This window comes from Bison bison, unplaced genomic scaffold (genome assembly GCF_000754665.1).
Source record: "Bison bison bison isolate TAMUID 2011002044 unplaced genomic scaffold, Bison_UMD1.0 scf7180017864506, whole genome shotgun sequence".
Classification (NCBI taxonomy): Eukaryota; Metazoa; Chordata; class Mammalia; order Artiodactyla; family Bovidae; genus Bison; species Bison bison.
Genome location: NW_011495063.1, coordinates 2,057,391 through 2,072,664, shown reverse-complemented (window position 1 = coordinate 2,072,664; position 15,274 = coordinate 2,057,391). Strand labels below are relative to the sequence as shown.

At 43.0% G+C, this 15,274-nt stretch overlaps 1 protein-coding gene across 2 annotated transcripts; it reads left to right on the top strand.

The window, feature by feature from the left end:
• Positions 1–1,539: 1,539 nt before the first annotated feature.
• Positions 1,540–8,001, top strand: ACRV1 (acrosomal vesicle protein 1). Of its 2 annotated transcripts, XM_010829469.1 has the most exons (5): positions 1,649–1,700; positions 3,992–4,055; positions 4,308–4,531; positions 6,530–6,649; positions 7,632–8,000. In XM_010829469.1, the coding sequence occupies exons 1-5, from the start codon at positions 1,649–1,651 to the stop codon at positions 7,754–7,756; spliced, it is 585 nt and encodes a 194-aa protein (XP_010827771.1). In that variant the 3' UTR covers positions 7,757–8,000. The 2 variants fall into 2 exon arrangements, with proteins under 2 accessions (XP_010827770.1, XP_010827771.1); XM_010829468.1 differs by having other exon boundaries at positions 1,540–1,700; positions 3,992–4,531; positions 7,632–8,001.
• The last annotated feature ends 7,273 nt before the right edge of the window (positions 8,002–15,274 follow it).

Below are 15,274 nucleotides of genomic sequence, written 5' to 3'. Positions count from 1 at the left end.
CTTCTGTTAGGTCCATACCATTTCTGTCCTTTATCGAGCCCATCTTTGCATGAAATGTTCTCTTGGTATCTCTAATTTTCTTGACGAGATCTCTAGTCTTTCCCATTTTGTTGTTTTCCTCTATTTCTTTGCATGATGTAGAGAAAAGGCAACTGATTCATTCCTTCATGCAGGAAAAAAAATCTATTGGGGTGGCCAAAAAGTTCATTCTGGTTTTTCCATAACAGCTTATGGACAACCCAAGTGAACTTTTTGGCCTACGCAGTATTAAACACCTGTTGTGTGTCAGCATGCTCTCAGGTAGCGAGGACACAACAGTGATCAAGACAGACTGAAACACCACTTTCATAGAGCTTAAAGCCTAATGGGGGAGAAGAGCATTCAGTAATTATAAGAGTGACAAATACGTCTGTTCTAGATCCAGCATTCTGTGGTATACGTAATGAAGGGTCCAAGAGAGGTGGGCAAGGAAGAGGGAGGAGATGGGGGCTAGGTAGACCTCTGCCACCAGTCGTGTCTGTAGCCCTCCAGGCTCCTCTGTCCATGGGATTCTCCAGGCAAGAATACTGGAGTGGGTTACTATGCCCTCCTCCAGGGGATCTTCCCGACCCAGGGATCAAACCCACGTCTCTTACGTCTCCTGCACTGGCAGGCGGCTTCTTTACCACTGGCACCACCTGGGCGGCCCCGTCTTCTGAAAGTTCCAGTGTTAATGCCAGGTAGACGCTTCGCTGCACCCGTCTTTTCAGCAGTCAGCTCGAGGCTGGAGATCCCTTTTCCATGTCCATATCAGGTACATTCTCCTGTCACCCATCTGAGTTTGCCATCTGTTTCCTGCCGAAACCATGATTGATATGGGCCTTTATGAAAAGATGATTGACAGAAGTGAGCAGGGTTAAGGAAACAACGAAAATAAAGTTGGGGCATCCAGGTTTAGCAACAGTAAGAAATCATCATCCTTCTTAGGCCTCAGCAGGGAGGGGAAGGAAGCCATGCTCCCACAGCCTGGTGGAGAACCGGAACCATGAGGAGAGACACTGAACAGAAACTGTCCTGTCAAGACCCAGCCAGCGTCTGAACTGTGGTAGGAAGGTAATAGAAGGAATAAATACTTCAGTCTCAATCTGTGCGTGTGTTCCCTTCTCCAGTCTTCCACTGGCTGAACACAATCTGAAGCCAAACCCAACCAGCCTTCAAGGTGATCAGCTCAATAGAGATCAGCCTTCTGAGGCCCCCGACCCAAATAAAAGGGCTCATACAGAGAACCAAATAAAAAAATAACCAGCTAATCACATCTCACTGTCATGAACACTTTAAAAAGCGAGTAGATGGCTTTTAAAATTTATTACAGAGAGTATATATGTTATTTTGGCAACTTGATTTTTTAAAGAAAAGGCAGAGAGCCACAATAAAGTGCCAGGCACGGGGCATATCAGCCCTCACAGTATGGTTTGCTGGGGGTTGCCAGAGCGTCAACATGCCGGATCAGGCACCTGATCAGCACAACCCATTGTGAGGAATCATGGATTGTTTCTGAGGTTCTAGAATTTGCAGACTCTGTGGCTCGGCACTGGAAGCCTCCGCTCACAGGTTTTCTTCACTGCTCTTGGGTGCCCCACACCAGGGTCCCCTCTTGCCCAAAATCCAGATGAAGGATTTCCTTCTACTAGTGAGTCTGTGTTTCCTTGGATCTGCCAGAGGTGAGTCCTCTCTCTTGGTTCCAGGTGGACATGGAAGAGGCCTGTTTAAGGCCCTTGAAGAACGAAGACCAGTATCTTAGTTACCCAGACCAATCTGAAGCAGGAGTGGCTGAACAAGTTCAACTCTGAGAGTTGCTGAATCGGTTGATTCCCCCTAGTTAATGGCTTCACCATCACAGACTAGCTTGGCACAGCTCATTCCTAATACTTTCAGCCACTTGACGTTGTACCTGATGCTCTGTGAAATGAGAAGACAGGTCTAGGGTTCTGGAAGTCTGGGAAGGTTTGCCCCAGTGAACTGAGTGTGTGGGATCCTCGTGTACTTAAGGTAGAAGGAAAGACACAGGAGAAAGGAGTGAGGTATGCCTGAAAGTCGTCCCGGGGCCAGAGATCCTAGAAGCCTCCCCTTCCCGGTTCTGGTTTATCTGTTCAGTCATCTGTTTCTCCTCTCTCAGGATGCCCATTCAGGGTGAGCTCTATTCCCTTCTTCCTCCTGCAGAAGCCAGAGGCCATGAGTTTCTAGCTCTCCATTAAATGAGAGTGTTTTCTGTAATGTTGGTTCTCTGAGATTTTGTCTTTTGTCCTCTTCGATTTTCAAAAATTGACTCAGAAACAAGCTACATACCAGATGGTAGTATGTGCCAGCCACTTGGTGAGGCAGTGAGTCATAAATGATAAGAATGACTAAGAAAGGAGTGTGCTTTTTCAAGCCTCTTTTTTTTTGTATTAAAAATCTCTTTGTTGAAACTTCTGTTCACTTTTGAAGAATCAGTCAAGCAGGTAGTATTTCTGTAACAACTTTTTAAAATTAAAAACTCCTAAAAGCCTTAGTCGGATTTCCCAGGTGGCACAGCGGTAAAGAATGCCCACCTACCAACGCAGGAGATGCAGGTTCTATCCCTGGGTCAGGAAGATCTTCTGGAAGAGGAAATGGCAACCCACTCCAGTATTCTTGCCTGGAAAAATCCCATGGGCAGAGGAGCCTGGCAGATGCACAGGGTTGCAAAGAGTGTACACAACTGAGCACTTATGCAGAAGCCTTAGTCTATCTTATCTTTCCTTTATCAACATATTCTAATGTTAGTCTTTTGAAAGTCATTGGTTATAAGGACTTCAAATCACTCAAGATACACACACACACACACACAAATTCTTACAGGATTATAATCAGGATGATACTGATTATATTATATTCCTCTCAGCTTTTTGATAGGATTAATAAAATACTCATCATTAAAGTCTATTCCCCACCCTCTTCTAGGTTATTCAGCCTAAATCAGTTACTCAAAGAGTAATAATAATTTAAAAAAGAGTAATAATCAAATTGTCTGCATGATGCTACACTTAATAAAATAAAAGCTGTACTTAAGGAGTATTCGTCTGATGGTCATTGATAAACTGGATTAAATGTAGGAGAGACAAGTCAGAAGAGAGTGACCAGTTAAGAGTTTTGGAATTCCAAATGCAAGGTCAGGAGAAGGAAAAATTAAAGTTAATTGAGCACTTCAGCAATGGACTAGGCACTTCACAATTTATCTTATTGAAGACTCATGACAACTCCATGAAGTGGGAGTAAATGGTACATCAAAAGGAGTCTCAATGCAGAGATATAGAAGTATACCATATTTTTATCTTAATAATTCATGGCAACTTGGTTTTCGGTTCCCAACCACATGGATAGGGGATTGGGTGTGGGAAAAAACATGAACTTGCCAAATAAAGGTCTTAATCCCTTCTGGTAATTTTCGTGGCCTCATTATATATTTGTCCTCTCTAGTTTCAAAATCATTTTGTTTGGAGTTTAAAATCTTCCGCCCTTGGTTTCAGCTAGAATTACTCAGTTGCTGAAACACTGCAGAGTCTCTCTCCGTTGTATCTCCATTCCGACCTTTCACCCACAGGGGAACCGGAGGGAGGCGAGCGGTGGAATTCTGGTTACATGAACGTTGGGACGTTGATTTCCTGATGCTGTCTTTGTCAGGGAGGCACAGGTGCTTTTGGTGCCCTGTGCCCACTCAGGGTACACAGATCCACACAAATACTGTGGATCTTAAAATTCTTCCCTTCAATCACAAAGGTAGCCTCTGCGGTTCCTTAACACCCCTGGCCTTCACGGTCCCTCGAGCAATCGGTTGACTGCCTCCAGCCTCTGCAGTATCTTCAGGTGCTTGACCAGACCCCCAGAAACCCAGCGCTCCCACAACATGAGCCTTGCTTCATAGGAAAGGACGCCTTACCGGGGCATCCTCTCTCACCCTCACCATCTCTCTTCTATTACTTCTCCACCCCAGCAGCATCAGCTCAATCTGATGAGTTTCTTGGCTCTATGGATCATCAAGCATCAGTTCAGCAACTCTCAAGTGACTACTTTTCACTTGCAAACCCTTTGGATGAGGCTTTATATGAGACTTCTTCAATCGACAACACTTTGAGTGAGCGTGGCTCAAGTGAGACCGCTGCAGCCCAACACGCTTCCGGTGAGCCCTTGGCAGTTGAACACGCAAGTGGGCCCGCTCCAGTTGATCACGCTACTGCGGTTGAGCATGCTCCAGGGGAGGCTGCTGCAGGTGAGCACACTCTGAATGAGCACACTCCGAATGAGCACACTCCCGGTGAACAACTTTCTGTGGAACAACCTATAGGTGAGCAGCCTCTAGGTGAACAGTCTGTCGGTGAACAGGCCGTAGGTGAACAGCCCACAAACGAACAGGTTGCAAGTGATAAACCTGCAGGAGAACAGTCTGCAGTTGAACCGATCTCAGCCGAACAGGTCTCAGCCGAATCATCAGCAGAACAGCCCTCAGAACTCCCACCTTCAAGCACATTCTCAGGTGAGTCGTATTTGCATGGGTACCCTTCCTTGACTTGCGGGGGGAAGTAGGTGACACATCAAGAAAGCCAGTTTTAAGACATTCAGAAGAAAGAACAGTTCAGACGGAACGAACAACTCTCTCAAAGAATCTCTTTACATTTCTTTGCAATAATCCCCAGAGGCAGAATTCAGGTGTTGTGGGGCTTTTGAAGGCTAAACAGTTCAGAGGGCCCTCTTTAAGAAAAACAAAATACAAACTGCCAGCTGTTCCTGCAACTTCATTCCACATTAGAAATTAGGAAAATGAATGCCCACAGCTCCACTGGAAGAAGGGGCTCATGGAAGACAACCTTGGTGAGCTTCAGGCTAAATCAGCCTATTCACAAACTATGTTAAAATCTTTGCAAATCCTCCAACAACATGGCTAGCACCAGACAGGTAGCTCTGGGCTTTTTTTGTCTGAACATGATGTCAGTGGAAATAATAAACAATCCTTAATAATAGAAAAGTTTTATTTGAGCCAAACTGAGGACTAGTTGGCTTCGCAGATTAGTCTGAGAAACGGCCCTGGAGAAGCAGTTTTCGGCAGTTTTATATCTCGTCCAGACAAGGCATATTGAACAAGTCAGGGTTATATTTCTTCACGGTTTTAAAAAAACACAACAGACCAGTTCATACACATACAGCACGTACAGTTTGGGCTCCCCACCTGGAAAGGGAGTTTAATCATCAGTGGAGGACTTGAATCGGTGTCCCAGAAAGAAGGGTATTTAATCTTTATTTTTAATATGAACTTTTAACTTCTTGTCAATGTGACGTTTTCTTTACTAATTAAAAGAGATGTACAATGTATGTTTGATAGACCACAAAGAAGCTATTGTAGTTAGCAAAAAATTCAAGTTAACTCATGTATAAGCCAGAATGACTTCTCTAGACCTCAATATGTGACCATTTCTTTTATCATTGGAAAGTAAAGCATGCCAACACTTTTGTCTGCAAGATACAGAAATAAGTTCCCAGGACAACTGCAGCTCTTTGGCTCTTACAAGGGTTTGTTCAGGAAGAAAAACAAGATTTAAGGTTATCGTCTCAAGTTATTACTAGACATAAACACTTTATGTTCACCCCATTTGTGTAAGTAGCAGTATTCCAAATTTTCAGAATAGAGAGTGAGGTTTACCTCATCTGGCTAGAAAGAAGCAAAGCTAAGATTAGCCCATATTCTTTCCACTTTATGCTTCCTTAATTAGGAAATTGCCAGTGGAAATAGGCAATATTGAGTCATTTCAGAGAGGCTCTGCCCTTTGTGACAAACTGCCTTGATTGAGGTGAATTTGAGAGTAGCAAATTGATACAAACACTTTACCAGGTTTGCAACATTAGAACATTCCAACGTAGTTTTTTTTTTTAAAGCAATTTCTCTTTTCTTTGTTATTTACTTTTGATGCATACTATTTAAAAAGTCTTTATTGAATTTTACAGTACTGCTTCTGTTTTATGTTTTGATCTTCTGGCCTTAAGGCATGTGGGTTCTTAGCTCCCCAACCAGGGATTGAACCCTCCCCTCCCCCTGTATTGGAAGGAGGAGTCTTAACCACTGGATCACCAGGGAAGTCCTTAACACAGCTTATTAATCAGTCAAATTTTACTGCAAGTGTCTGTGCCTTGTGGATAACTGAGAATATCGTGAGGAGTATGAATGTCATGTGAAAAGTTCCATCGCTCCTATTGAGTTAGACACAGCAGAAGGGCATCTAATGATCAATGTCCAGGAAGCCACTGGGCTATGAATTAAAGTCAGTACTGGAGGGAGAAAGGTGGGATTCATCAGCAATGAATATCATAGATGAAGCAGTAAGGATGAAGTCATTTTCTCTGGTATGGAAGGGAAAAGATGCTTTCTCAGACCTACAAAATGGTTCTACTTATTGTCCATCATCCCTTCCCAGATGTGTGACTCAAGGCTACACATCTGGATCACAGGGTTATTTCATCAGGCTGATCTTAAATTTTTCAGGCCCACCATTAAGCTGCCACACATGCTCTTATATGAATGACCAAGGGAAATGTCTTCGTGGAGAGGGAGTCTGCTCCACTCAGAATTCCCAGCAGTGCATGTTAAAGAAGATCTTTGAAGGTATGTGGGGACTTCATGGGCTGGTCTTTGACAGAGAACTCATCAGCTAGCTTGAGTACTGATGGGGGAGGGGGTGGTTAGGGTGGCAGGGGCTGGAGGAGGGATCAAGCTGGGATTCCCTAGAAGCTTAGAGATTCAAGAGGACAATTCTTACAAGAATCAAGAGTAGAATTCCAGCTATTGAGGGAGAGGCCCTTCCCCAAAGGCCTCTGATGTCTTAAAAGAAGACAGGGAGATTGTCTCTTCCTATTAATGTGTGAGTTGCCCCTTGAGCCAGTGGGACATAGACTGCAAACTCAGGAATGTGTCTATCTTGTTCATGGCTATATATTCCTAGCACTTAGCACAATGTCTAGTCCATGGCAAGCATTTAGTAAGTATTGAATAAATGAATTAAGTAGTCAACAGTTGTCCACTAGTCTGTGTTCACAAGTTGCCAGGCTTGAGTGTATTCCGACACCCCTCCACCCTTACACTCAGTCCTTTGTGCTCGGTTGCTCAGAGGTGTTCAGCACTTTGTGACCCCAGGGAATGTAGCCCACCAGGCTCCTCTGTCCATGGGATTCTCCAGGCAAGAATACTGGAGTGAGTTGCCATTTCCTACTCCAGGGGATCTTCCTGACCCAAGGATCGAACTTGCATCTCCTGTGTCTCCTGCATTGGCAGGCGGGTTCTTTACCATAGTGCAACCTGGAAAGCCCGTATTCAGTCCTTATCCCTCAAATAAGGGAAGGGATCTTGGTTACTTTATCCTGTGAACCCCATTGCCTGACTTCTCTTGTGGTTTGTCTGGTCCCTCACTAAAAGCATAGGCAACTGATGGGGAAACAGCCCAGAAGAAGCAGGTAGAAGGGGAGGGGAGAAAGAATATGCAAGTTGGAGGACTTGGTCATGCCTATGCAAGGACTCTGGGGACCATGATGAAAGTAAGATTCAGCAAGGAAGCTCTGTGCTCTTTACAGTCTGTTTCTGCTTCTTCCAGGTGGAAAACTTCAATTCATGGTTCAGGGCTGTGAGAACATGTGCCCATCCATGAACCTCTTCTCCCACGGAACCAGGATGCAAATTATATGCTGTCGAAATCAGTCTTTCTGCAACAAGATCTAGCAGCCTATGCCCTGGCTTCTTGACCTGACTCAGGCAGCAAAAATCCTCCACACTAATGGACTCAATTTAGTGTCTTCCCCAGGCAACTGCTAATGACATCTTTCTCTGCCTGTCAGACCAGAAGCCCTAATATCCTCTTTCCTCTCCATGCCATTACCCATCCTTCTCTGCCCTCCGTCTTTCCTATTCCTTCACCCTATCTCTCAACATTTTTCTTTCTCAATAAATTTTGCGTAATTAAAGAGTACTGACTCTAGGCAGACATCTTTTCCCATCAACCAGGGGCAGGGTCACCCTGAGCTTCCTTTTGCTCCACACACTACAGTGGTTGCAATTTTTAAAAAGATTTATTTCATTTTTTGGTTTGTTTTTGGCTGTGGTGGGTCTTCGCTGCTGTGTGTAGCTTTCTCTAGTCGCAGCTGCGGAGCACAGGCTCTAGGCACGCAGGCTGAGTAGTTACAGCACACCGGGCTTAGTTGCCGCGTGGCGTGTGGGTTCTTCCCAGAACAGGGATTAAATCTGTGTCCCTTGCATTGGCAGGTGGATTCTTTACCACTGGACCATCAGGGAAGCCCCAAAGTGGATGCATTTTTAAACAATTCCACATTCCTCAAAGTGAAGGGGTCCCCCAGGGCAGGGACCATGAAGAGGAATGTAAAGTAGGTGCTAACATTTTAGGAGCTTAAAATAATATTGCAAGTCCTTGTCTCTGACCCCAACCTTTCCATCCCTATGGAAACCAAACTCACTTCTACTTACCACGATGTTCAAAACCCACCCTTTCTTGGGACCTTGAGAGTTATAAGTGGAGACTCTATGCTTAACAGAATTATAATAATGATTCCTTTTAATTTATCTACTACATAAATAGAACAGGTCATAATTATCTTAACTAAATCTTTTTCTCACACACAATGTCACTGGTTTGTCTCAGCATAGAGGGCAGGTGGAAACTGTATACAGCCCCTTTCATCTTGTATTAGAGTTACACTCTTCAAAGTGTTTTTACATCTAATCTACTGAAAAGGGCCCAGAAAGGCAGACAGGAAAGATAGCATCATCCTGAGTTCACAAGTAAGAAAGTCTGACATAGAAATGTTGTATATATTCAGATTCCATGTCATTCCAAACATATCAAGATTACAGAGCAGCAGTGAGCCAGGGCCAGATTGCATGATCTCAATCTGAGCAAATAGCACAGTATAAATATTAGGTAAAACAGTTCTTTCAACACCAAAACCAAACCTCTGTCCCACACAAGCCCATTTTATCAGCCACTGCTCCCACACCTCTGTTTAAAAGCCCCTGAAAAATCAATGTTTTTGCTCTGGTTCTTATCAAGGATTTTATGTGTGTGTTTGTAGGAAAGATTTACTTGAAGAAATATTACAACATATAAAAACTACATTAGGTCTCAATTTCCACTCATACAGTGGTAAATTTGATATGATACATAATAAAAAACTTAAAAAATCCAGAGTAGACACAGTACTGCACAGTTTGATCAGTAAGTCAAATTAGCTAATAAGCAAACCTCACAGAACAATCTCAGCCAAGGTCAAAAACACCATGTACAACACATCTGAATTGACAGATTTTAAAATATATTAAAAATATAACAATGGTAGTGCATGTTGGGAACCCCTGGTGTCAGAAACAAAGAGAAATAAAATCCTACTAACATTATAGATGCTATTTTTTTGATGGAGGGAGATAAATATTAGCTAAATGTATCAAACATAGCTAAATCTACTGTGCTGTGCTTAGTCATTCAGTTGTGTCCGACTCTTTGCGAATCCATGGACTGTAGTCTGCCAGGCTCTCGTGTCCATGGGATTCTCTATGCAAGAACACTGGAGTGGGTTGCCATGCCCTCCTCCAGGGGATCTTCCCAACCCAAGACCCCCGCATTGCAGGGGGATTCTTTACCGTCTGAGCCACCAGGGAAGCCTAATCTATTAGCTATGTATTTTGAGGAAATAAATTCAAATATGTTGTAACAATTGAAGGGTGGGGGAGTTTCGGCTTCCAATAATGCTGGATTATTCAATATCTCAGTATTCAATATCCAAGTCTATGCCCCGATCAGTAATGCTGAAGAAGCTGAAGTTGAACAGTTCTATGAAGACCTGCAAGACCTTCTAGAACAACACCCAAAAAAGATGTCCCACTCCAGTATTCTTGGGCTTCCCTTGTGGCTCAGCTGGTAAAGAATCTGCCTGCAATGAGGGAGACCTGGGTTCGATCCCTGGGTTGCGAAGATCCCCTGGAGAAGGGAAAGGCTACCCACTCCAGTATTCTGGCCTGGAGAATTCCATAGACTATACAGTCCATGGGGTTGCAAAGAGTCGGACACAACTGAGCAACTTTCACTTACACTATAGGGGACTGGAATGCAAAAGTAGGAAGTCAAGAAACACCTGGAGTAACAGGCAAATTTGGCCTTGGAGTACGGAATGAAGCAGGGCAAAGGCTAATAGAGTTCTTCCAAGAGAACGGACTGGTCATAGCAAACACCCTCTTCCAAAAACACAAGAGAAGATTCTACACGTGGACATCACCAGATGGTCAATACTGAAATCAGACTGATTATATCCTGTGCTGCCAAAGATGGAGAAACACTATAGAGTGAACAAAAACAAGACCGGGAGCTGACTGTGGCTCAGATCATGAACTCCTTACTGCCAAATTCAGACTTAAATCGAAGAAAGTAGGGAAAACTACTAGACCATCCAGGTATGACCTAAATCAAATCCCTTATGATTATACAGTGGCAGTGAGAAATAGATTTAAGGGACTAGATCTGATAGACAGAGTGCCTGATGAACTATGGATGGAGGTTCGCGACATTATATAGGAGGCAGGGATCAAGACCATCCCCAGGAAAAAGAAATGCAAAAAGGCAAAATGGCTGTCTGAGGAGGCCTTACAAATAGCTGTGAAAAGAAGAGAAGCAAACAGGAAAGGAGAAAAGGAAAGATATACCCATTTGAATGCAGAGTTCCAAAGAATAGCAAGGAGAGATAAGAAAGCCTTCCTCAGCAATCAGTGCAAAGAAATAGAGGAAAACAATAGAATGGGAAAGTCTAGAGATCTCTTCAAGAAAATTAGAGATACTGACGGAACAATTGCATGCAAAGATGGGCTCAATAAAGGACAGAAATGGTATGGACCTAATAGAAACAGAAGATATTAAGAAGAGGTGGCAAGAATACACAGAACTATACAAAAAAGATCTTCATGACCAAGATAATCACGATGGTGTCATCACTCACCTAGAGCCAGACATTCTGGAATGTGAAGTCAAGTGGGCCTTCGGAAGCATCACTACACACAAAGCTAGTGGGGTGATGGAATTCCAGTTGAACTATTTCAAATCCTGAAAGATGATGCTGTGAAAGTGCTGCACTCAATATGCCAGCAAATTTGGAAAACTCAGCAGTGGCCACAGGACTGGAAAAGGTCAGTCTTTGTTCCAGTCCCAAAGAAACTCAATGCCAAAGAATGCTCAAACTATCACACAATTGCACTCATCTCACACGGTAGTAGAGTAACACTCAAAATTCTCCAAGCCAGGCTTCAATACATGAACTGTGAACTTCCAGATGTTCAAGCTTGTTTTAGCAAAGGCAGAGGAACCAGAGATCAAATTGACAACATCTGCTGGATCATCGAAAAAGCAAGAGAGTTCCAGAAAAACATCTATTTCTGCTTTATTGACTATGCCAAAGCCTTTGACTGTGTGGATCATGACAAACTGTGGAAAATTCTTCTTCAAGAGATGGGAATACCAGACCACCTGACCTGCCTCTTGAGAAATCTGTATGCAGGCCAGGAAGCAACAGTTAGAACTGGACATGGAACAACAGACTGGTTCCAAATTGGGAAAGGAGTATGTCAAGGCCGTATATTGTCACCCTGCTTATTTAACTTATATGCAGAGTACATCATGAGAAACGCTGGGCTGGATGAAGCACAAGCTAGAATCAAGATTGCCAGGAGAAATATCAATAACCGCAGATACACAGATGACACCACCGTTATGGCAGAAAGTGAAGATGAACTAGAGAGCCTCTTGATGAAAGTAAAAGAGGAGAGTGAAAAATTTGGCTTAAAACTCAACATTTGGGAAACTAAGATCATGGCATCTGGTCCCATCACTTCATGGCAAATAGATGGAGAAACAATGGAAACAGTGACAGACTATTTTTGGGGGCTCCAAAATCACTGCAGATGGTGACTGCAGCCATGAAATTAAAAGATGTTTGCTCCTTGGAAGAAAAGCTATGACCAACATAGAGAGCATATTAAAAAGCAGAGACATTACTTTGCTGACAATGGTCCTTCTAGTCAAGGCTATGGTTTTTCCAGTGGTCTTGGATGGATGGGGAGAAGGAAATGGCAACCCACTCCAGTACTCTTGCCTGGAGAATCCCATGCACAGAGGAGCCTGGTGGGCTGCTGTCTATGGGGTGTCACAGACTTGGACATGACTGAAGAGACTTACCAGCAGCAGCATGTATGGATGTGAGAGTTGGACTATAAAGAAAGCTGAGTGCAGAAGAATTGATGCTTTTGAACCTTGGTGTTGGAGAAGACTCTTGAGAGTCCCTTGGACTGCAAGGAGATCCAACCAGTCCATCCTAAAGGAAATCAGTCCTGAATATTTATTGGAAGGACTGATGTTGAAGCTAAAACTCCAATACTTTGGCCATCTGATGCGAAGAACTGACTCATTTGAAAAGACCCTGATGCTAGGAAAGATTGAAGACGGGAGGAGAAGGGGACAACAGAGGATGAGATGGTTGGATGACATCACCAACTCAATGGACATGAGTTTGAATAAACTCCGGGAGTTGGTGATGGACAGGGAGGCCTGGCGTGCTGCAGTCCATGGGGTCACAAAGAGTTGGACAGAACTGAGTGACTGAACTGAACTGAATGGTGGATTAGTTTGGGTGAACTAACCTTCCTTCAGATAAGAATTAAAAACTATGAACAAAAGTTAGAAACAACTACTTAAAAATTCCTCGAAAGGGAACCAGAGAGGTCACCCCTAAAAAGACTAGGACAGCACTGGGTGAGACAGACAGTTCTGAGGCTTTATGCCTAAGGGTATTCTCAATCCATATGTCATAGGGTGGCAAAAATCCAGTTTACTGGCTTGAGGTCAGAGAACATAGGCTGGAGCTGGCAGAGCAGCTGTAAAATTAGGGGGAAATCCTGGAAAGGGAAACACAGAGGGGATAAACTCCAAAACTTGAGTATAAACTGTGACCACATTCTTGGTTGACACTGATCCGAGGAGGCTCAACAATAGCACCTGGAAGGAGAGAGAACTGAGCAGAGATTTCAGCTATTGTCCACCTCAAAGACCAACTTTGGAGTTCAGGTCAACCCAAGCTACCTATCTACCAGAACAAATGTCAATACTCTTCAGAGGAACAGAGTCCAGAATCTCTCAAATGCATCATTCACTATGTCCACCACATAATACAAATCATCAAGCAGAAAAAACAAAAAACAGGAAAATGTAACTGATAGCTAAGAAAAATTTTTTAAAAAGATACTGGCCCCAAGATGAACCTGACATTGAAATTAGTGAACAAAAGCAATAAACGACTATTTGAGATATGTTCAAGAGCTAAAGGAGAGGATTAAGAGGTGCAAACTTCCAGGGACAAAAGAAGTCAGGGGAATATAATGTACAGCATAGGAAACACAGTGAACAATAGTGTAGCAACTTTGTATAGTAAGAGATGTTAACTAGACTTATTGCGGTGATCATTTTGTAATGTATAAAAAACACCAGGGACTTCTCTGGAAGTCCAATGGTTAAGACTTCACCTTCCAATGTAGAGAGTGAAGGTTCGATCCCTGGTGGGGGAGCTAAGACCACACATGCCTCATGGCCGAAAAAACAGAACATAAGCAACAGAAGCAATACTGTAACAAATTCAATAAAGACTTTAAAATGGTCCACATAAAAAAATCTAAGAAAAATATCAAATCACTATGTTGAACACCTGAAAATAACAGAATACAAGTCAATCATGCTTAAAGATAAATGAATCCAAAATTTAAAAATTAATTTAAAAGGAGGGAAAGAATCTAAAGGAAATTAGAGTCATATGAATAAACAGATTCCCAAAGATTTTCTTTGGGATTTTCTCCCAAGATTTTTATGTTTGGAAACATAAAAACACAATTCTAAATAAATGATCCATGAGTCAAAAAAATAAAATAATTAGAAAAAAAATTTGAGCCAGGTAACAAAAATCCAACACATGAAAAGTCGTGGCATTAAGTACAGTGAAACTTAGAGAGAAATGCATGATTTTAAACAGTTATATGCATAAATACTTATGTGCGACACACAGGGCTTCCCAGGTGGCGCTAGTGCTAAAGAGCCTGCCTGCGGACGCAGGAGACAGGAGCCCCCGGTTCAGTCCCCAGGTGGGGAAGATTCCCCTGGAGGAGGGCACGGCAACCCACTCCAGTATTCTTGCCTGGAGAATCCCCGTGGACAGAGGAGCCAGGCCGGTTACAGTCCACGGGGTCACAAAGAGTTGGACATGACTAAAGTGACTTAGCACACACATGCAACACATAAAACTGACACAGGGCTAGTATCCTGAAAGTAAAAAGTGCAAGTGTTAGTCGCTCAGTCGTATCTGACTCTTACTGATCCCATGGCCTGTAGCCCGCCAGGCTCCTATCCATGGAAATCTTCAGGCAAGAACACTGAAGTGGGTATTCTTGGGGAAGGGAGAAGAGTCCCTTCTCCAGGGATCTTCCTGACGCAGGATCAAATCTGGGTCTTGTTCACTGCAGGCAGATTCTTTACCATCTGAGCCACCAGAGAAGCCCAAATGTCTCTATTTACAGAAAACACAACGGGCAGTTGAAACATGTAGAAACTGAACCACAGTGATGCAAATTCAGACTAAGAATTAGATAGTCAACCAGCTGGGTTCTTCTACCAATAAATTACGAGAAAAAAATCAGACAGAGGGAGAACAAAGGGGGAACTTGCAACCAAAAGCAACTTAGACATCAGTCAATTTCTAGTATGGACTTTATTTCAATCCTGATTCAAAAAACTGTAAAAAGTAAGAATTGGAAATCTGAACACTGGATGGATATCAATGAAGACCCATGGGGAAAGGATAATCTTTTCACCAGTGCTAAATTAGATAGCCATATGGGGAAAAAAATGCTACCTGACCTCCTATTACACACAAAAATCATTTTCGGGTAAACCGTAGATCTAAAGGTAAAAGCCAAAACTATAAAGCTTTTGGAAGATAACATAAAAGAAAATCTTCATGATTTTGAAGTAGGAAATGAGTGTTTAAGTAGGAAACAAAAACTGCTAGACAGAGGCAAGTCTTAAACTACATTAAAACTACAATCTTATATGAAGTGTGAAATAAGTCACAGAATGGAAATACACATGTTGTTGTTGTTCAGTGGCTCAGTTGTGTCTGACTCTGTGACCTTATGGACTGCAGCCCA